The following is a 20,755-nucleotide window of genomic DNA, read 5'->3' on the forward strand; positions in this document are numbered from 1 at the left end:
AAGAGGGAGGAGGAGGAAGAGGAGAGGAGGAGGAAGAAGAGGGAGAAGGAGGAAGAAAAGAGAGGAAGAGGAAGAGGGAGGAAGAGGGAGAAGGAGGAAGAGGGAGGAGGAAGAAGAGGGAGGAGGAAGAAGAGGGAGGAGGAGGAAGAGGGAGGAGGAGGAAGAGGGAGGAGGAGGAAGAGGGAGGAGGAAGAGGAAGATGAGAAACCCTCTGGACTGGGTGGGGGACCCTTGGCACTGAGTGTGGCAGGGTCCCTTGGCACCAGGGGAGGTCCTTGGCACCGGGGGGGTCCCTTGGCACCGGGGGGGGGGTTCCCCTGGCACCGGGGAGGTTCCCTTGGCACCGGGGGGGTTCCCCTGGCACCGGGGGGGTTCCCTTGGCACCGGGGGGGTCCCCTGGCACCAGGGGAGGGTCCCCTGGCACCGGGGGGGTCCTTACCAGGGGGCTGGGGTCGGCCTGGGAGCAGATGTAGCGCAGGAAGACCCCCAGGTGGGCAGGACGAGACTTGAGCTTGGCCAGGTCCTGGAAGAGGAAATCTCCCTGGGGAGGAGCAGAGCACAGAAGCCACTCAGGGAGGAGACCTGTGCCAGCCCCGGGGTGGGCACCAGGGAGGGTACAGCCTGGGGGCAGGGTTGGGCTCTTCAGTGCATGGCTGCAGGCTGAGGGCAGGGGAACAGGAGCTGGGGGGCTGGTGCCAAGGGTGCCCAGGTGGGCAAGAAGGGCACCAGCAGCATGGCCTGGACCAGCCCCAGGGTGGGCAGCAGGAGCTGGGCAGGGACTGTGCCCCTGGGATGGGCACTGAGGAGGGCACAGCTGGGCAGGGTTTGGGCTCCTGGGTGCCAGGAGGGCATGCAGTGGGTGCAGAGGGCACAGGGGAGGGCAGGGGAGGGGAGGAAGGGTCTGGGGAGCAGGGAGAAGGAGCAGAGGGGGCTGGGGGGGGGAGGCTGAGGAAGAGGAGGCTGAGGGGAGACCTCCTGAGGCTCTGCACTGCCTGGCAGGAGGCTGCAGCCGGGGGGGGGGGTTGGGCTGTGGTGCCAGGGGGCAAGGCAGAGGCCAGGAGATGCCCTCAGGCTGGCCCAGGGCAGGCTCAGTTTGGCCACGAGGAGAAACTTCTCCAAGCCTGGCACAGGCTGCCCAGGCTGGCACTGGGGTGCCCACCCCTGGAGGTGTCCAAGCCAGGTGTGGGCCTGGCAGCTGTGGGCAGGGTTTGGTGCCCAGGTTGGTGCCATCCCAACCCCCAGAGCCTTCCTGCCCCACTCCTGCCTCTGCTTCCCAAAGGCCTCCACCTGCCACAGAGGTGCCAGGGCCGGGCAGTGGGCACAGCCCTGTGCCAACCCTCCCCTGGTACCTCACTGCTGCAGTCCCCTGGGTCCCAGTCCTCCTCGGGGCCGATGATCAGAGCTCCTCCTGCCCTCTCTGTGCCCTGCAGGGAAGGAGGAGACACAGGTAGTGCCAGGCCAAGTGCCCAGCTCTGCCAGGGCATCTCCCACCTCCCCCCTCCAGCTCCTCAGGAGGGGGTTTGGAGGCTGTCTGAAGAGACAGGAGGTGCCCAAGGTGCCAGGGGAGCATGCCAGAGCCAGCAGGAGGTACCCAAGGTGCCAGGGCAGCATCCCAGAGCCGGCAGGAGGTACCCAAGGTGCCAGGGCAGCATCCCAGAGCCAGCAGGAGGTACCCAAGGTGCCAGGGCAGCATCCCAGAGCCAGCAGGAGATGCCCAAGATGCCAGGGCAGCATCCCAGAACCAGCAGGAGGTGCCCAAGGTGCCAGGGCAGCATCCCAGAGCCGGCAGGAGGTACCCAAGGTGCCAGGGCAGCATCCCAGAGCCAGCAGGAGATGCCCAGGATGCCAGGGCAGCATCCCAGAGCCAGCAGGAGGTGCCCAAGGTGCCAGAGCAGCATCCCAGAGCCAGCAGGAGGTGCCCAAGGTGCCAGAGCAGCATCCCAGAGCCAGCAGGAGGTACCAAGGTGCCACCCAAGGTGCCAGGGCAGCCTCCCAGAGGAGCATCCCAGAAGTGGCTCCCTGGGGGGGGTCCAATCCTGGCTCCTGCCCCCCCCTGGAGGGCTTTGGGCACCCCCTGAAGGCCTCCCCCAGCCCCCCCCAGGGCTCTCTCCTGCCTCTTCTCCTCCCACCCAGAGCTGGCACAGGGACAGGGAGCAGGAGGAGGAAGAGGAAGGAGAGGAAGAAGCTCCTCGGGGGGAGGTCTGGAGGCTGCCTGCAGCCTTCCTCACCTCCCTGTGCTCATCATCCTCCACCCACCTGCTCGGGGGGGTCGGAGCCCTGCCGGCGGTGCTGGCACAGGCGGGAGCTGGGCACGGGGGAGGTCCTGGGGCTGTCCAGGGCACGCTCAGAGGGCACAGGGTGGGTGAGGGACACCTGCTGGGCACAGCAGCAGAGGCCTCAGCGGGCACCTGGGCACTGCCCGAGGGCAGGAGGCTCTGCCCAGCCAGCAGGAGGCTCTGGAGGCCACAAAGACCCTGCCAGGGGGAGGCAGGAGAGGAGGGTGAGGGTGAGGAAGGCACCCAGAGAAGGTAGGGGAGGGCTTCGGGGGGGGCAGGGGCAGCAGGGCAGGGGCAGGGGCAGGGGCAGGGGCAGCAGGGGCAGGGGGAGCAGGGCAGGGGCAGGGGCAGCAGGGCAGGGGCAGGGGCAGCAGGGCAGGGGCAGCAGGGCAGGGGCAGCAGGGCAGGGGCAGCAGGGCAGGGGCAGGGGCAGCAGGGCAGGGGCAGTGCCAAGGCAGCAGCAGCAGAAGCGCAGCAGCTCCAGAGCTGCCCAGAGGGCATCTGGGCAGTGCCCAGCAACAGCTCAAGGGTGTGGAGGAGGGCAAAGGGCTGGGGCTGGCATCCGCTGAGTGGTGCCAAGGGGCACAAAGTGGGTGCCAGGAGGAGGAAGTTGTTTGCTGTGAGGGTGCTGAGGCCTGGAGCAGGCTGCCCAGAGAGGCTGTGGAGCCTCCTGGTGTGCAGAGCTGCCCAGCCCTGCCCTGGGCACTGTGCCCCCTGGGCAGGCTGCTGGGGGTGCCCTGCTGGGGGGCAGGGGTGCAGGAGATGCCCTCCAGAGCTCCTTTCCCTCCCTCCCACGCTGGGTTTGGGCAGCTCAGAGCCAAGCTCCAGCCCCAGCTGCAGTTCCTCATCTCCCCAGCTGGGTGCTCCCTCCCCCATGCCAGGGCCGTGCCAGGGCCGTGCCCACAGGGACCCTCTCACCTCGCTGGCCGAGGGCAGTCGCTCAGGCCCCGACTCCAAGCCACTGTCACCGTCCTGAGAGTCCAGGGACAGGCGACCTGGCAGCAGAGCAGACCCTGAGCCAGGCCTGGCAGTGCCAGGAGCCCCGGGGAGGGAGGGGGGAGGGAGGCAGGAGGAGGTGACCCCAGCTGGCAGCACCACTCACCTGGCACTGCCCTCACGCTGCCCAGGCTGGAGTCACTGCACAGCCTCCCTGAGTCCTGCAAGGGGAGCACTTGGGTTGGCATGGCCACTGGCACCCTGGGCATGAGCTACCTCCCAGCACATGATCTGGATGCCAGGGGATGCCACCCCCACCCCAGAAGGGTCTCCTTAAGCCGCAGGCAGGATGGGGGAGGTGGAAGCAGCCCCAGCAGTGCCCCAGCAGTGCCCCTGTGGTGCCTACCAGCAGTGCCCCCAATGGTGCCCCCTGTGGTGCCTACCAACAGTATCCTCTATGGTGCCCCCAGCAGTGCCCCCAATGGTGCCCCCTGCAGTGCCTACCAGAGAACCCCCAGCAGTGCCCCCTGCAGTGCCCCCTGTGGTGCCCCCAGCAGTGCCCCAGCAGTGTCCCATGTGGTGCCCCCAGCAGTGCCCCAGCAGTGCCTACCAGCAGTGCCCCATGTGGTGCCCCCAACAGTGCCCCAGCAGTGCCCCATGTGGTGCCCCTGCAGTGCCCCAGCAGTGCCCTGCAGTGCCCCCAGCAGTGCCCCGCAGTGCCCCCAGCAGTGCTCCAGCAGTGCCCTGCAGTGCCCCATGTGGTGCCCCCAGCAGTGCCCTGCAGTGCCTACCAGGCAGCTGCCAGTCTCCTGCAGGATCTTGAGCTGCAGCTGGCTGAGCCTGCGCCGTGCCCCCTCGATCTGCTCCTCCACCTCGCTGCCAGGCTGCCTGCTGTAGGCCTCATAGAACCTCTGTGCAGGGCAGGACACCTTCAGAGCTGCCCCAGTGCCCCCCCCGGTGCCAACCTCCCCACCGCCTCGGGGGGAAGCTCAGCTGAGAGCCTGGCACTGCCCACAGCACTCAGGGTGGCACTGGATGAGGCTGGAGGTCGAAAGCCTTCAGGAAGGGCAGTGGGGAGGGCACAGCTGGCAGCCTGGGGGGCAGGGTTTGGGCTCCTCAGTGCCAGGAGGGTGTTGAGGGGGTGAGGAGGGCACACAAGGAAGGTGGGCAAGGGGCAGGAGGGAGAAGGAGCAGAGGGAGTTGGTGGGGGGGGGGGCTGGAGAGGAGCCAGGGGGTGCCCAGGTGGGCAAGAAGGGCACCAGCAGGATGGCTTGGATCAGCAGCAGTGTGGGCAACAGGAGCTGGGCAGAGACTGTGCCCCTGGGATGGGCATTGGGGAGGGCACAGCCCGGGGGCAGGGTTGGGCTCTTTGGTGCATGGCTCCAGGCTGGGGGCAGTGGGAAAGGACCTGGGGGGGGTTGGTGCCAAGGGCTGGAGAAGAGCCAGGGGGTGCCCAGGTGGGCAAGAAGGGCACCAGCAGCATGGCCCCAGGACAGGCTCAGCTTGGCCACAAGAAACTCCTCCCCTGGAAGGGTTCTCCAAGCCTGGCACAGGCTGCCCAGGCTGGCACTGGCAGTGCCCACCCCTGGAGGTGCTGCCAGAGCCCTGAGGCTGCGCTGGGCTTGGGCTGCCCTCGGGGCAGGGAACTCTTCCATGCCAACCACCTCCACACTCCTCCCATCCCCAGAGGCCTCCCCCGGCTCGGTGCCCGGCTCGGTGCCCGGCTCAGTGCCCGGCTCGGTGCCCAGCTCGGTGGCCAGCTCGGTGCCCGGCTCGGTGCCCGGCTCAGTGCCCGGCTCGGTGCCCAGCTCGGTGCCCAGCTCGGTGCCCGGCTCGGTGCCCGGCTCGGTGCCCGGCTCAGTGCCCGGCTCAGTGTCCAGCTCGGTGCCCAGCTCGGTGCCCGGCTCGGTGCCCGGCTCAGTGCCCGGCTCGGTGCCCAGCTCGGTGCCCGGCTCGGTGCCCGGCTCGGTGCCCGGCTCAGTGCCCGGCTCAGTGTCCAGCTCGGTGCCCAGCTCGGTGCCCGGCTCGGTGCCCGGCTCAGTGCCCGGCTCGGTGCCCAGCTCGGTGCCCAGCTCAGTGCCCAGCTCGGTGCCCGGCTCCTACCTGCAGCTCTGCCTCCTCCTGCCGCAGCATCCTGCGCAGGATCTGGGCCGCATGCTTCTGCACCTCGGGGTCCTGCGGGGGCAGCACAGACGCAGCTGCAGCTTCGCTGCCCCCCCCCGCCCCTCCCCCAGCCCCCAGCGACCCCTCCCCAGAGCCCCCTCCCCACGGCCGCGTCGCTTCGGGGGTGTGGGGGGCAGGGCGGGCAGCGGTGCCAGGCGCAGGCTGGCAGCAGGGGCCGGGGCTGGGTACCTGCAGGGGCCTGGGCTCGGTGATGCGCTGGGGAGGAGGCAGCGGCGGGGGGGGTGGGGGGCAGCAGGAGGTGGTCCTGGGCCCCCCCGGGGCGCTGCTGCCGTCGGGTTGGGAAGAGGAGAGAGCCGCGGAGGGGGGAGGGGAACCCAGCAGGGTCAGAGCCACATAGGCGCCGGCTGCAGAGCGGGGAGGGAGGAAGAGGAGGAGGAGGAGGAAGAGTTAAAGTGGGGCCGGGCAAGGGCTGGAGGCCTTGAAGGGGCATCGAGGGCAAAGCCTGTGCCCAGCACTGCCAGGGCAGCACCACCAAGCCATGGCACAGTGCCAGGGGCTGGAGACCCCTGCAGGGCTTGGGGATTCCACCGGTGCCCACCTGCCCCCTGACTCCCTTCCCTGGGTGCCCACCTGCCCCCTGCCTCCCCTCCCTGGGTGCCCACCCAGGTGCCCTCTGCTGCCCAAGTGGAGCCCTGGGAGATGATGTTGCAGCCTCTGCTGCTGACCCAGCTGGAGCTGCACCTGGCAGCTGTGCCTGCAGCTGTGCCTGTGCCCTGCAGCTGTGCCCTGCAGCTGGAGCTGTGCCCTGCAGCTGTGCCTGCAGCTGGAGCTGTGCCTGCAGCTGGAGCTGTGCCTGCAGCTGGAGCTGTGCCCTGCAGCTGTGCCTGCAGCTGGAGCTGTGCCTGCAGCTGTGCCTGTACCCTGCAGCTGTGCCTGCAGCTGGAGCTGTGCCCTGCAGCTGTGCCTGCAGCTGGAGCTGTGCCCTGCAGCTGTGCCTGCAGCTGGAGCTGTGCCCTGCAGCTGTGCCTGCAGCTGGAGCTGTGCCCTGCAGCTGTGCCTGCAGCTGGAGCTGTGCCTGCAGCTGGAGCTGTGCCCTGCAGCTGTGCCTGCAGCTGGAGCTGTACCCTGCAGCTGTGCCTGCAGCTGGAGCTGTGCCCTGCAGCTGTGCCTGCAGCTGGAGCTGTGCCCTGCAGCTGTGCCTGTGCCCTGCAGCTGTACCCTGCAGCTGTGCCTGCAGCTGGAGCTGTGCCCTGCAGCTGTGCCTGCAGCTGGAGCTGTGCCCTGCAGCCTGCTGCTGCCTCTCTTGCAGCTCCCCCATGGCCTTTGCCCTCAGCACCTACATGAGCCACATTGGCATCCGCTGCCGGGAGCTGCGCCCGCCTGGTGCCAGCGACAAGTGCCAGGCCCTGCCCGACAGGGACAAGTGGTTGCCCTTCTTCCCCAAGCCCAAGAAGGTTGGTGCCACCCTGCCCTGCCCCCCCACCCCCTGCCCGGGGCCCGCAGCCTCGGCGCTGCCCCCGCAGGAGCTCTCCAGAGCTCTGCTCTGCCCCCAGGCCCTGGCGCTGGCTGCGGCTGGCACAGAGCTGGGCAGGGTCTGGGCCAGGCCGGGCAGGAGCTGGGCCCTGGGGCTCAGCCACGGCCTCAGCACCACAGCTGCAGGGCCTGGGGGCTCCAGCAGTGCCCCTGGGCAGGCCTGGGCACGGCTGCAGGGCAGAAGTTGCTCCCTCCTGGCCCAGCTGGAGCTGCCCTGGGGCACCCTGAGGGCATCTGCTCTGCTCCTGTGCCCTGGCAGCGGTGCCCAACCCTGCCCTGGCTCCAGCCTCCTCTCGACCAGCTGCAGAGAGCCAAAGGCTGTGGCTGGGCCCAGCCAGGCTGCTGCTGCCCTTCCTGCCCACCTGGGCACCCCCTGCCTCCTCTCCAGCAGCTGGCACCAGCTCCTGCCCCCAGCTCCTTCCCCCCAGCCTGGAGCCTCCATGGGGCTGCTGTGAGCCAGGGGCAGGCCCCAGCAGCTGGCACCAGCTCCCCAGGGGGCACCTTGAGGAAGCTGGATGCCAGCTGGTGCCAGGCAGAGCTCCTCGGGGCCATACTCACACTTGATCAACTTCACCACTTCCAGGTGGGAGCTGTTGGTCACCATGGTGCCATTCACCTGGGAGGGGCACAAGAAGAGGGTCACAGGCAGGGTGGTGCCCAGCTGGCAGCTAGAGGTGGGCACTGCCAGCCTCGGGGGGGTGCTCACCTTGACGATTCTGTCGCCCTCCTGCACCCCTGCTCTCATGGCTGCCCCCCCTGTGGCACAAGGGAGGAGGGGACAGAGGTCAGCAAGGACAAAGGGACAGCAGCAGGGAGCCAGGGGCACAGCTGCCAGCTGGGCCCTGGGTGCTGTGCCCTGCCAGGGTGGGGAGATGGGCACCAGCGGGCAGGAGTGGGGCAGAGCCATGGACTGGCTTGGGTGGAAAGGACCTTCCAAGGGCACCCCCACTGCAACCCCCTGCAGCCCCAAACAGCCTTCCCCTGGCATGGTGCCAGCAGTGCCCTCCCCAGTGCCAGTCTCTGCCCCAAGCCTTGAAGCTTCCTGAAGCTCTCCCTGGAGCCTTCTCCTCTCCAGGCTGTGCCACCCCAACCCTCCCAGCCTGGCACCCAGCAGAGCCCTGCCAGCACTGCTGTGCCCTCCTCTGGCCCTGCTCCAGCAGCTCCCTCTCTGTGCCCTGCCCTCCACAGCTGGGCAGGGCTCTGCAGGGTGCCCTCCCTTGCCCCTGCTGCCCACACTGCTGGGCACCAGCCCAGGAGCTCAGCAGCTCCCCAGAGCTGCTGCAGGATCTCCTCCTGCTGTCCCCCAGCCCCTGCCCACCCCCAGCCCCTTGCACCCCACAGGCACCAGGGGCCACCAGCTGGAGGCTTCACCCACCCTGCCCTTGGCCACCTCCACCCCCTCCCTGGGCAGCCTGTGCCAGCCTGTGCCCTCCTCCTCCTGCTGCTGCTGCTACTGCCCAACCCCTCACCCTCTACCCACCCCCAGCCCCTTTCCCCCCGGCTCTGGCTCTGCCCCAGCAGCTTCCTCTCTTCTTTCTGCCACGGGGCAGTGGCTGGCAGGGGGTGAGGGGTGCCCTGGGGCAGCAGCTGGGCAGCAGCTGGCACCCCCTGCCCTCACCAGGCCGCACTGACTGCACCAGCACCACGCGGTCGCCGCTGACGGTGAAGCCGAAGCCATTCTGGTCCCTCTGCACCACCACACAGCGCTGCACCAGCCCTGCCAGGCACAGGAGGGCACCAGCAGCTCAAGGCCCAGGCCTGCAGTGGGCACTGGGCACCCACAGGTGCCCAACCCCCCTCCCCTCCCTGCCCTGCCGGTGCCAAGCTCTGGGATGCGACAAACACGGGAAGGATCCAGGCTGGGGGCAGGGGGAAAGGAGCTGGGGGGGGTTGGTGCCAAGGGATGGAGATGTGCCAGGGGGTGCCCAGGTGGGCAGGAAGGGCACCAGCAGCATGGGCTGGATCAGCAGCAGTGTGGGCAGCAGGAGCTGGGCAAGGATTGTGCCTCCTGGGATGGGCACTGGGGAGGGCACTGCTGGCAGGCTGGGGGCAGGGTTTGGGCTCCTCGGTGCCAGGAGGGCATGGAGGGGGTGCAGAGGGCACAGGAGAGGGCAGGGGAGGCTGAGGAAGAGGAGGCTGAGGGGAGACCTCCTGAGGCTCTGCACTGCCTGGCAGGAGGCTGCAGCCAGGGGGGGTTGGGCTGTGGTGCCAGGGGGCAAGGCAGAGGCCAGGAGATGCCCTCGAGGCCTTGTGGAGAGCTTGCAGAGCTGGGCACAGAGCTGGGCACAGAGTGTGGGGCAGGAGCTGTGGGGGCAGGAGCAAGGGGCAGGGGTTGGGAGTGCCAAGAGGGAGGTTGGCATTGGAGAGAAGGAGAAGTTGGAGGTGCTGAGGGTGGGCAGAGCCTGGCACAGGCTGCCCAGAGAGAGGTGGGAGATGCCCTCTGGGTGGCACCATGCCAGGGCCAGGCTGTTTTGGGGGGGGTCTCTGGTTGGGTTTGTCCCTGCTGGCTGCAGGGTGGGGGCTGGGCTGGAGGTGCCCTGCAGGTGCCCAGCAGGTACCCACCTGTGCCTTCAGAGGCGTCCGAGGGCTGCCGCTGGTGCCCAGGAGACCTTCGCTCGGAGGAGTCCCCCAGGGAGGAGAGGCTGCTCAACCTGGCAGGGCAGAGGGCACAGGGGGGCACAGCTGGGAGGTGCCATCTCCCAGCCACGTCTGGCATCGGGGACAGAACCAGCCCAGAGCCAGCAGGAGGTATCCAAGGTGCCAGGGGAGCATCCCAGAGCCAGAAAGAAACACCCAAGGTGCCACCCAAAGTGCCAGGAGAGCATTCCAGAGCCAGCAGGAGGCACCCAAGGTGCCAGGGGAACATCCCAGAGGCAGCAGAAGGTACCCAAGGTGCCAGGAGAGCATTCCAGAGCTAGCAGGAGGCACCCAAGGTGCCAGGGGAACATCCCAGAGCCAGTAAGAAATACCCAAGGTGCCACCCAAGGTGCCAGGGCAGTCTCCCAGAGGAGCATCCCAGAAGTGGCTCCCTGGGGGGGTCCAATCCTGGCTCCTGCCCCCCAGGAGGGCTTTGGGCACTCCCTGAAGGCCTCCCCCAGCCCCCCCCAGGGCTCTCTCCTGCCTCTTCTCCTCCCACCCAGAGCTGGCACAGCTCAGAGCAGGGCAGGCAGCAGGAGGAAGAGGAAGGAGATGAAGAAGCTGCTGGGGGAGGGAAGCCTCTGCCTGGCACTGCCAAGGCTGGGATGCAGCAGAGGAGCAGCAGCAGAGCCCAGGAGCTTCTTACCTGGGCACCTGAGGCTGCCTCTTGCTGCCCTGTCCTCTGCCAGGGGGGGTGGTGGTGGCACAGAGGGCACCCCGAGGGCAGCAGAGAGGAGACAAAGCAGAGGCAGAGGTGACAGAGAGCAGAGTGGGCAGGGGGGTGGCACCCCCAAAACAACACCTCCCTGTGCCCAGGCACGGCCTGGGGGCACCCCCAGTGCTCAGGGCAGGCCTCAGCCTGGCCCCACAGACTCAGCTCCTTGGGCTGCACAGCTCACCAGGGGGCACTGAGCCCTTGGCACTGCCCCCCCGGCCCCAGCAGCGTCACCCCTGGGTCTGGGGAAGCACAGGGAGAGGGCATCTGGGCAAATGCCCCCTTGGCAAGCCTCCACCTGCCCACAGCAGCATCCTCAGGGCCCCCAAGTGCCAGGCCTGAGCTCCCCCAACCCATCAGTGCCAGGCCTGAGCTCCCCCAACCCATCAGTGCCAGGCCTGAGCTCCCCCAACCCATCAGTGCCAGGCCTGAGCTCCCTCAACCCATCAGTGCCAGGCCTGAGCTCCCTCAACCCATCAGTGCCAGGCCTGAGCTCCCCCAACCCATCAGTGCCAGGACTGAGCTCCCCCAACCCATCAGTGCCAGGCCTGAGCTCCCCCAACCCATCAGTGCCAGGCCTGAGCTCCCTCAACCCATCAGTGCCAGGCCTGAGCTCCCCCAACCCATCAGTGCCAGGCCTGAGCTCCCCCAACCCATCAGTGCCAGGCCTGAGCTCCCCCAACCCATCAGTGCCAGGCCTGAGCTCCCTCAACCCATCAGTGCCAGGCCTGAGCTCCCCCAACCCATCAGTGCCAGGCCTGAGCTCCCTCAACTCATCAGTGCCAGGCCTGAGCTCCTCCAACCCATCAGTGCCAGGCCTGAGCTCCCTCAACCCATCAGTGCCAGGCCTGAGCTCCCCCAGGCCATGCAGGTGCCCCCAGTCCCCCAGCAGTGGCAGGCTGGCAGGTGCCAGGGCTGTGCCCATGGGCACCCCCGGGCCAGGGCTGGCTTAGTGCTGCCTAAAAGAGTCTCTTAATTCGGCTTTGCTTAAGCTGCTTCCTAATTGCCTTAGCTGGGGCCAGAGGCAGCTCCAGGCTCCAGCAGGCAGCTCCAGAGCCCCCCCGGGGCTGGACCCCAGCCAGGAAGAGCTCCTGGAGCCCTGGAAAAGCGCCGGGAAGGAGCTGAGGCCTTGGCAGGGGCAACCCACTGGGTGCCAGGCTGCAGCGCTGAGGCTGCCCACGGGCACAGCTCTGCGGGGGGGAGGGGATGCCCTCGGGGGGCTGACTGGGGAGGGGGGGGAGAGGGAAGGAAGGAGAGGGAGGGAAGGAGAGGGAGGGAAGGAAGGAGGGAGGGGGAAATGGGAAGGAAGGAGGGGGAAATGGGAAGGAGGGAGGGGGAAATGGGAAGGAGGGAGGGGGAAATGGGAAGGAGGGAGGGGGAAATGGGAAGGAGGGAGGGGGAAATGGGAAGGAGGGAGGGGGAAATGGGAAGGAGGGAGGGGGAAATGGGAAGGAGGGAGGGGGAAATGGGAAGGAGGGAGGGGGAAGGGCACAGCAGGCTGCCAGGGCAGGAGGTGGGCACAGGGCAGGGGGAGATAAAATGGGAAGGGGGAAAGGATGAAACCAAAATCCTGCTGGAAGCTGAAGGCTGAGATGGGAAAAAGGAAGCAAATCCAAGGCAAACAATGAGGGATGGGAGGGAAAAAGGAGGAAGAGGAGGGAAAAGATGGGAAAAGGCAGAAATGGATGGGAAAAGAGAGGGAAGCAGGAGGGGAAAAGGGGAAATGGGTGAGGAAAGGGAGGAGTGGGGAGGGGGAAGGAGGAATGGAGGGGGAAAAGATGGGAAGTAGATGGGAAAAGGGAGAAATGGATGGGAAAAAGAGGAATGGTTGGGAAAGAGGAGAAACAGGTGAGGGAAAAGGGAAATGGGTGGGAAAAAGGAGGAATGGAGGGGAAAAAGGAGGGAAATAGGTGGGAAAAGGAGGGAAATAGGTGGGGAATGGGAGAAATGGATGGAAAAAAGAAGGAAGTAGGTGGGGAAAAGATAAATGAGTGAGGAAAGGGAGGAGTGGGGGGAAAAAGGAGGAATGGAGGGGGAGAAGGTGGGAAATAGATGGGAAAAAGAGGGAAATAGGTGGGAAAAGGGAGGGAAATAGGTGGGAAAAGGGAGGGAAATAGGTGGGAAAAGGGAGGGAAATAGGTGGGAAAAGGGAGGGAAATAGGTGGGAAAAGGGAGGGAAATAGGTGGGAAAAGGGAGGAATGGGTGAGGAAAGGGAGGAATGGGTGAGGAAAGGGAGGAATGGTTGGGAAAGAGGAGAAATAGGTGGGGAAAAAGGGAAGTGAGTGGGAAAAGGAGAAGTGGAGGGAAAAAAGATGGGCAATAGGTGGGGAAAAAAGTGGGAAGTAGGTGGGAAAAAGGAGGAATGGGTGAGGGAAGGGAGGAGTGGGTGGGGAAGAAGGGAAGTGGGTGGGAAAGAGGAGAAACTGGGGGGGGGGAAAGGACTGGATGGGAAAACTGGGAAGCAGGAAGCAGGAGCTGGGAAGGGCCTTGGTGGGAAGCCTGAGCCTGAGTCACTGCTCCCAGACTGTCCTGTGCCAAAGCCTGGGCCACAGCCACGGCCTGGGGAATGCTGGGAGCAGGAAGGAAGGAGACAAGGAAGGGATCTGGGATCTGGGATCTCCCCTTCCCAGGGGAAAAAAAAAGGGATAAACCAGGATGGGATTCAGGAAGCAGCTGCAAGAGCTTCAGTGCCTGCTCCAGGGGGAGGAATCCTTAGGGATGGCCTCTCTGTGTCCCTGCAGGAATGAGATTCCCTGCAGGAATGGGGGTCTGTGACCCTCCAGGCAAGGGATATCCCTCCAGGAATGAGGCATTCATATCCCTCCAGGAATGGGAGGGGTCTGTGTCCCTCCAGGAATGATTCCCTCCAGGAATGAGGTCTGTGTCCCCCCAGCCACAGCAGCAGAGCAGCTGCAAATGTCTGTGCTAACAGCAGACTGGATCCAGCCAATCCCTGGATTCCCTCCTGGGGGATTCCTCTCCTTGTGTCCCCCTGGATTCCTCTTCTGGGATTGCTCTCCTGGATTGGGGTCCTGCTGCCCCCTGAAGAAGCCCTCAGAGCATTCCCAAAGGCAGGATCAGCCCCAACAAGGGATGGAGGCTGCAGAGCTCTGCCCAGCAAAGGCCTCCAAGGACTGAGGGAGAGGAGAGGGAGAGGGAGAGGGAGAGGGAGAGGGAGAGGGAGAGGGAGAGGGAGAGGGAGAGGAGGGATTGAGGTCTGGAGTCATGGAATGGGATGGGTGGGAAGAGACCTTCAGAGCTCCTCCAGTCCAACCTCCTGCAGCCAGCAAGGACAGACCCAACCAGAGACCCCCCCAATAAAACAGCCTGGCCCAGGCATGGTGCCACCCAGGGGGCATCTCCCACCTCTCTCAGGGCAGCCTGTGCCAGGCTCTGCCCACCCTCAGCACCTCCAACTTCTCCTTCTCTCCACTCCCAACCTCCCTCTTGGCACTTCCAGACCCTCCCCACACTCTGTGCCCAGCTCTGGAAGCTTCCTGAAGCTCTCCCTTGAGCCTTCTCCTCTCCAGGCTGTGCCACCCCAACCCTCCCAGCCTGGCACCCCAGCAGAGCCCTGCCAGCACTGCTGTGCCCTCCTCCAGCAGCTCCCTCTCTGTGCCCTGCTCTGCACAGCTGGGCAGGGCTCTGCAGGGTGCCCTCCCTTGCCCCTGCTGCCCACACTGCTGGGCACCAGCCCAGGAGCTCAGCAGCTCCCCAGAGCTGCTGCAGGATCTCCTCCTGCTGCCCCCCAGCTCCTGCCCACCCCCAGCCCCTTGCACCCCACAGGCACCAGGGGCACCAGCTGGAGGCTTCACCCACCCTGCCCTTGACCACCTCCACCCCCTCCCTGGGCAGCCTGTGCCAGCCTGTGCCCTCCTCCTGCTGCTGCCCCCCACTGCTCCCTGCCAGCAAACCTCAGCCCCGGGAGAGCCCTGGCGGGGGGGGAGGGGAACGCAAGTGGGGTGGGGGAGGGGATCTGAGGCGAGGTGGAGCCTGGCTGGGAGCTCCCCAGGCAGGGAAGAGGTCTGTGGCAGGCAGCTCCGGGCCAGGCTTTTCCGGGAATGCCGCAGGGAGGTCCTGAGCCTGCCCAGTGCCAGCTCTGCAATCATTAACGGTGCCAGCCCGGGGCACCCGCACTGGCAGAGCTGGTTTGGCCAGCGGCGAAAACCTGCCCCCGGGGGATGGTTTCTCCCTGCTCAGCCTCAGCCTTGCACCCTCCCAGCCTCTGCCCACCCCCCGCAGCCCCCTGCGGGCACTCTGGGAACGGTTTTGGCCTCCCGCACGGATTCGAGCTCAGGGATTCAGGGAATTGGGGGGGGAAGGGAGAAGGAAAATGACCCCCGCGGGCAGGGAGAGCTGCGGAGAGAGCTGCGGGGCTGGAGGGGCTGAGCCCACCTGGAGCTGAGCAGCCCCGGGAGGGAGGTGCAGGAGAAGGCTCCGGGGAGGGAGGTGCAGGAGAAGGCTCCGGGGAGGGAGGTGCAGGAGAAGGCTCCGGGGAGGGAGGTGCAGGAGAAGGCTCCAGGGAGGGAGGTGTAGGAGAAGGCTCCGGGGAGGGAGGTGCAGGAGAAGGCTCCGGGGAGGGAGGTGCAGGAGAAGGCTCCAGGGAGGGAGGTGCAGGAGAAGGCTCCGGGAGGGAGGTGCAGGAGAAGGCTCCGGGGAGGGAGATGGAGGAGAAGGCTCCGGGGAGGGAGGTGCAGGAGAAGGCTCCGGGGAGGGAGGTGCAGGAGAAGGCTCCGGGGAGGGAGGTGCAGGAGAAGGCTCCGGGGAGGGAGGTGCAGGAGCACAGGGACTGGGCAGGGGCAGAAGGAGCCTCACAGCTCAGCCAGTGCCCAGCCCTGGCACGGGCAGGGGCAGCTCCACCAGCGCAGGAGGCTTCACCTCCCCTGGCCCTGGCCCGCCGCAGGCTCTCCCTGCCCTCCCTGCCCCCAGGCTCTTCCTCCTCTCCAGCCTCATCCTCCCCCCCCCCAGCTCCCCTCCATTCCCTCTCCTCTCACCACGCCACGAGTGGTGCCCCACGAGCCCTGCACAGCACCACCCCAGGGCTCCTCCTCCTCCTCCCACCGCCCCTGCCAGCTGCCTGCGGGCACCGCTGAGCTGGCAGTGCCCCCAGCTCCATGCCCACCCTTAGAGCCAACCTCCAGAGGAGGGCAGAAGCCTCCCCCGGGGGGCGCGGGGTGGGGGTGGAAATCCTGCCCTGCTCTCTGCCGGCGGTGCCAGCCAGCAGCACAGTGCCAGGCAGGGGCACTGCAGGCTGCTGACCTCACAGGGTGGCAGCGAGGCTGAGGCTATTTAAGGAGCAGGGAGAAGGCTTAAGCCTGGCACCGGGGCCAAGGGGCAGCAGCAGCTGAGCCCAGGGGCCCTGCTCCCTGCCCCCCCCGGGCTGCCCCACACACCCCCAGCTGCTCACCGTGGGGCAGCTGTGCCCCAATGCCACCCCCAGGGAGGTGCCAGGAGGGTGGAGGAAGCAGCTGGAACCCACCGGGAGCATCCCTGAGGAGCATCCCCCGGGGGGGGGCAAAGCCTCAGTTTGGGCTTCTTCAGGGCCCCCAGGAGGGAAACCAAACCCTGGGGCTGAGACCCACCGGGGACAGAGGGCACAGCCCCAGGGCATGGCCCAGGGGGCCCTGGCACACACAGCCTGGCCCATGCCAAGGGCAGGAGGAAGCTTCTGCTGAAGCAGGATGGGCACAACCAACCTGCAGCCCCCTCACATCACCCCAAAATGGGGGGGGGGGCATGGACCACATCCCTCTGGCATCAGACCTTAGCCATGGATGCCAGGAGGAGCTCCACGGTGCTGCCAGGTGCCCACTGCCAGCTCCTCTCTGTGCCCAAACCCAGGCATGGATCCAGGCAGATGCCCACCTGCTGCATGCTGCCAGGTGCCCACTGCCAGCTCCCCTCTGTGCCCAAACCCAGGCATGGAGCCAGGCAGATGCCCACCTGCTGCATGCTGCCAGGTGCCCACTGCCAGCTCCCCTCTGTGCCCAAGCCCAGGCATGGAGCCAGGCAGATGCCCACCTGGCACCCCCCACTCTGCAGAGGTGGGGGCTGGGGGAGTGGCACACACGAGTGGGTCCTTCCCTCACCACCTTCCCACTCCCCCCCCCCCCAAACACATCCTGCTGGGGCTTAATGACCTTAATGACCTTAATGACCTTAATGAGCTGACCCTCAGCTGTGCCCCCCCGCCCCCAACCATGCCCCCCAGGGCAGCACTGAGGAGCTCTGGGGGCAGGAAGTTGCTGCTGCCAGGGCCAGAGACGGGCGGGGGGGGACCCCCGGGGCTAAAGCTGGGGGGGGGGGGAGTTTAGTGGGGGGCTGGGGGGGGGCTGGGGTGATTCAGGAGTGGGTTTGGGGTGGGGTTGGAATCATTTTGGGGTGGGTTTGAGGTGATTCAGGAGTGGGTTTGGGGTGGGTCTGGGGTGGGTTTTGGGGTGATTTGGGGTGGGGTTGGGGTGAGCTTGAGGTGATTTTTGGGTGGGTTTGGAGTCATTTTGGGGTGGGTCTGGGGTGGGTTTTGGGGTGATTTGGGGTGGGTTTGGGGTGAGCTTGAGGTGATTTTTGGGTGGGTTTGGAGTCATTTTGGGGTGGGTCTGGGGTGGGTTTTGGGGTGATTTGGGGTGGGGTTTTTGGGTGAGTTTGGGGTGGATTTTGGGGTAGGTTTGAGGGGATTTTTGGGTGGGTTTGGGGTGATTTTAGAGTGGGTTTGGGGTGGATTTTGGGGTGGAGTTTGGGGTGATTTAAGGGTGGGTTTGAGGTGATTTTTGGGTGGGTTTGGAGTGACTTTTGGGTGGGTTTGGGATGCATTTTAAGAGTGGGTCTAGGGTGATTTAGGAGTGGGTTTGGAGTGGATTTTTGGGTGGGTTTGGGGAAGGATTTGGGGTGACTTAGGAGTGGGTTTGGGGTGGATTTTGGGGTGATTTAGAGTGACCTAAGGGTGGGTTTGCAGTGATTTTTGGGTGGGTTTGAGGTCTTGGATGATTTTTGGGGTGATTTTAGGGTGGGTTTGGGGTGGGTTCAGGAGTGGGTTTGGGGTGGATTTTAGATGATTTTTGGGTGGGTTTGGGGTGGATTTGGGGAAGGATTTGGGGTGATTTAGGAGTGGGTTTGGGGTGGATTTTGGATGATTTTGGGGTGGGGTTTGGGGTGATTCAGGCTGACCTAAGGGTGGGTTTGTAGTGATTCTGGAGTGGGAGTGATTTTTGGGGGGGTTTGCAGGGATTTTTGGGGGGGGTTGCAGGGATTTTTGGGGGGGGTTGAGGTCTTGGATGAGTTTTGGGGTGATTTTAGGGTGGGTTTGGGGGGGGTCAGGAGGGGGTTTGCAGTGGCTTGGAGTGATTTTAAGGTGGTTTTGCGGGGGGGGGTTTAGGGGTGAGGGTCTGAGAGGGAGGGGTTGGGGGGGTAGGGAGTTTGGAGGGATTTTTGGGGGGTGATGGTTTGGGGGGGGCTTGGGGGGGCGTTGGGAGGGGTGAGGGTTTGGAGGGTGGATTTGGGGGGGAGGATTTTGGGGGGTGAGGGTTTGGAGGTTGGGGGGGGAAGGAAGATTTAGGGAGTGAGGCTTTGGAGGCTGAAGGGTGAGGGGTGGGGGGGATCTGGGGGTGAGGTCTGGGGGAGATCAGGGGGGTGAGGATTTGGGGGGGGTGAGGGTTCAGAGGGACCAGGGGAGGTGAGGATTTGGGGGGGGGGGGTGAGGGCCGGGGGGGAACTGTGGGGAGGGGTAAGGACTTGGGGGGGATCTGAGGGGGGGATCAGGGTGGGGTGAGGACCTGGGGGGGATCTGGGGGGTGAGGATTTGGGGGGGGATCTGGGGGGGGGGATCAGGGGGGTGAGGGTTTGGAGGGTGAGGGGTGAGGGGGGGGGATTTGGGGGGGAGGATTTGGGGGGGTAAGGGTTTGGAGGGTGAGGGGGAAGGAGGATTTAGGGAGTGAGGCTTTGGAGGCTGAAGGGTGAGGGGGGGGGATCTGGGGGTGAGGTCTGGGGGAGATCAGGGGGGTGAGGATTTGGGGGGGGTGAGGATTTTTGGGGGTGATGTCTGGGGGGTCCCGAGGGGGCTCTGGGGCTCCCAGCGGCGCTGACAGCAGCCCCAAGGCCTCCCCGAGCCGCAGCCGCAGCCAGACCCTGCCGCCCCCTGCCCCCCCCCGGCCGCTCGCCGCTTCCCTTCCCCCCCCTGCCCTCTCCCTTCCCTCCCTGCCCCCTGCCCCCCACCCCTGCCCCTCTCCCCCTGCCCTGCCTCACCTGTCGGGGCCCTGCGGAGGCCTCAGGCTCATGGCGGCTCCGCCGCGGGCGCAGCGCTCAGGCCCCAGGCAGCTGCGGCCGCCCCCGGCCCGCTCCGGTCGCCGCCATCCGCTCCGCGCCCGCCCCGCGGCCTGCGCCGGGGCCCCCCCGGCCCCCCCCGGCCCCCCCCGGCCCCGACCCTGCCGCGGGGGTGCGGCCGAGCCCCGGCCCGGGCTGCGCTCGCCGGTGCCGGTGCCGGTGCCGGTGCCGGTGCGGGTCGGTGCCGGTAGCTGTGTCGGTGCCGGTGCCGGTAGCGGCTCCCAGGCCACCGCCGCCCCCCCCCTCCCCACCCCCCCCCCCGGAGCTTTGCCCTGCCCAAGCCCCGAACCCGCCCGGCGGAGCCGCTGGGGCCGGCCCGAGGGAGAGGCCTGGCAGGGCCGCGCCCGGCCCCGGGGCCGCAGCGAGGAGCGGAGGAGGCTGCGGGGGGGCGGGGGGGGGGCGGGGAGGGAGGGGCAGGGGGCGGGGCAGGGGGCGGGGCAGGGGGTGGGGCTGGGGGAGGGGCAGGGGGAGGGGCCCCATGGGGAGACTCCCGCGGAGAGCCCTGGGGAGAGCCCTGCGGGGGGCACCTGGGGCTGGGGTCCCGTGGGGAGACCCTGGCCGGGGGGAGCCGCAGGGAGAGGTTTGGGTCTGGGGTCCCCATGGGGAGACCCTGCCCGGGGGGAGTCATAGAGAGAGGTTTGGGTCTGGGGTCCCTATGGAAGCCGCAGGGAGAGGTCTGGGTCTGGGGTCCCTATAGGGAGACGCTGGCCGAGGGGAGCCGCAGGGAGAGGTTTGGGTCTGGGGTCCCCATGGGGAGCCGCAGGGACAGAGCTGGGTCTGGGGTCCCTATAGGGAGACCCTGGCCGAGGGGAGCCGCAGGGAGAGGTTTGGGTCTGGGGTCCCCATGGGGAGCCGCAGGGACAGAGCTGGGTCTGGGGTCCCTATAGGGAGACCCTGGCCGAGGGGAGCCGCAGGGGGAGGTTTGGGTCTGGGGTCCCAAGAAGACCTCGGTCTGGGGGACCCCTGGGGAGACCTGGCCCTGGGGGACCCCCGGGGATGGCAGGGGTTGGGGGGAGACCCCCAGAGAGAGCTGGGGCTGGGGGACCCCCCAGGGGCAGCAGGGATTGGGGGGGGGGGGCACAGCTAGGGGGGGGTCTCACCTGCGCCCCCCCTTTGGGGTCCCTCCTGTGCCTCACCTTTGGGGGTCTCTCCCGCACCCCCCCCATGGGGGCCTCTCCTGAAGGTGCCAGGGTGGATGAGAAGGTGCCGGGGGGGTGAGAAGGTGCCAGGGGGGGATGTGAAGGTGCCAGGGTGGATGAGAATGTGCCGGGGGGGGGTGAGAAGGTGCCAGGGGTGGGCACTCCTCTTCGAGCCATCCTCGTGGCCTTCAGCTCCACCCTGAGGCAGCTCCTGGCAGCGTTGGCATCACCCAAACCTTCCTCCTCCTCTTCCTCCTCCTCCCCCAGCCTGGCTCGGGGGGGGTCCGACCCCTGCCCCCAGCCCCCAGCCCCTGCCCAGGGAAGCTCCTGGGGGGCAACCCTGATGGGGGGCAGCTGGGGGGTGCCAGGAGGTGCCTGGAGAAGGTCGCCCAGGCTGGCAGCTGGTGGTGCCCCCCCCCAGGCTGGCAGCAGGGGGGGAGATGGCAGGCAAAGGGGGGGGGGGGGGGCAGCTGCTCCATGCCCCCCAGTTGGCAGCAGAACCCCCCCAGCCACGGGGGTCAGGAGCCTGTGGAGGGCAGGGATGGGTATCAGAGGTGGCACCGCCTGGCACAGCCCAAGGGCAGCACCCGAGGGGGCTTTGCTCTGCTGCCTGCTGCCCACCTCCCACGGCCTCAGTACCCACCCGGGGGGGAGTGCCTGAGGCTGTCTCCCGGTGCCAACCACTGGGTGCTGCTGTGGCATCAGCAATGGGCACCTTGCAGCCTGCAGTGGGCACCCACCCATCTCACCCATCTCATGCCCACCCCTAGCCCAACTCCCCTCCCTGCTCCAAGCGCTAATGAAATCCAGGCTGAGGATTAAAAGCAGCTGCCAGGACCTGGCAATTCATTAGCGACTCATTAAGGAGCCTTTAATTAACCTCCAGGTCCCATCAGGTTAACTGTGTGTGGGAAGCTCTCCCCAGGCAGCTCCTGAGCCATCGAAGGGTGCTGGGGGGGGGCACAAAATCTTCCTCCTCCTCTTCATCCCTTCCTCCCCCCAGCATCCTGCAGCTCGTTAATAGTAACAATAATTAATTAACGTTGATTAATTATCGATAATTATCAATGATCATTAA

The 20,755-nt window shown here is 66.7% G+C and overlaps 1 protein-coding gene across 1 annotated transcript in view; it reads right to left on the minus strand.

The window, feature by feature from the left end:
- LOC135192784 (rho guanine nucleotide exchange factor 11-like) overlaps window positions 1–18,580 on the minus strand; it is a 41,455-nt gene extending 22,875 nt beyond the window's left edge. Inside the window, 14 exon segments of the mRNA XM_064176161.1 lie at window positions 440–541; window positions 1,350–1,424; window positions 2,257–2,373; window positions 3,195–3,271; window positions 3,379–3,433; window positions 4,004–4,123; window positions 5,316–5,387; window positions 5,565–5,740; window positions 7,428–7,485; window positions 7,576–7,625; window positions 8,488–8,586; window positions 9,432–9,520; window positions 10,153–10,188; window positions 18,461–18,580. Of these exon segments, the coding sequence (XP_064032231.1) occupies window positions 440–541; window positions 1,350–1,424; window positions 2,257–2,373; window positions 3,195–3,271; window positions 3,379–3,433; window positions 4,004–4,123; window positions 5,316–5,387; window positions 5,565–5,740; window positions 7,428–7,485; window positions 7,576–7,625; window positions 8,488–8,586; window positions 9,432–9,520; window positions 10,153–10,188; window positions 18,461–18,492 (1,158 nt within the window). The 5' untranslated portion in view covers window positions 18,493–18,580.
- Between the last annotated feature and the right edge of the window lie 2,175 nt (window positions 18,581–20,755).

Source organism: Pogoniulus pusillus, chromosome 43 (genome assembly GCF_015220805.1).
Source record: "Pogoniulus pusillus isolate bPogPus1 chromosome 43, bPogPus1.pri, whole genome shotgun sequence".
Taxonomy (NCBI): domain Eukaryota; kingdom Metazoa; phylum Chordata; class Aves; order Piciformes; family Lybiidae; genus Pogoniulus; species Pogoniulus pusillus.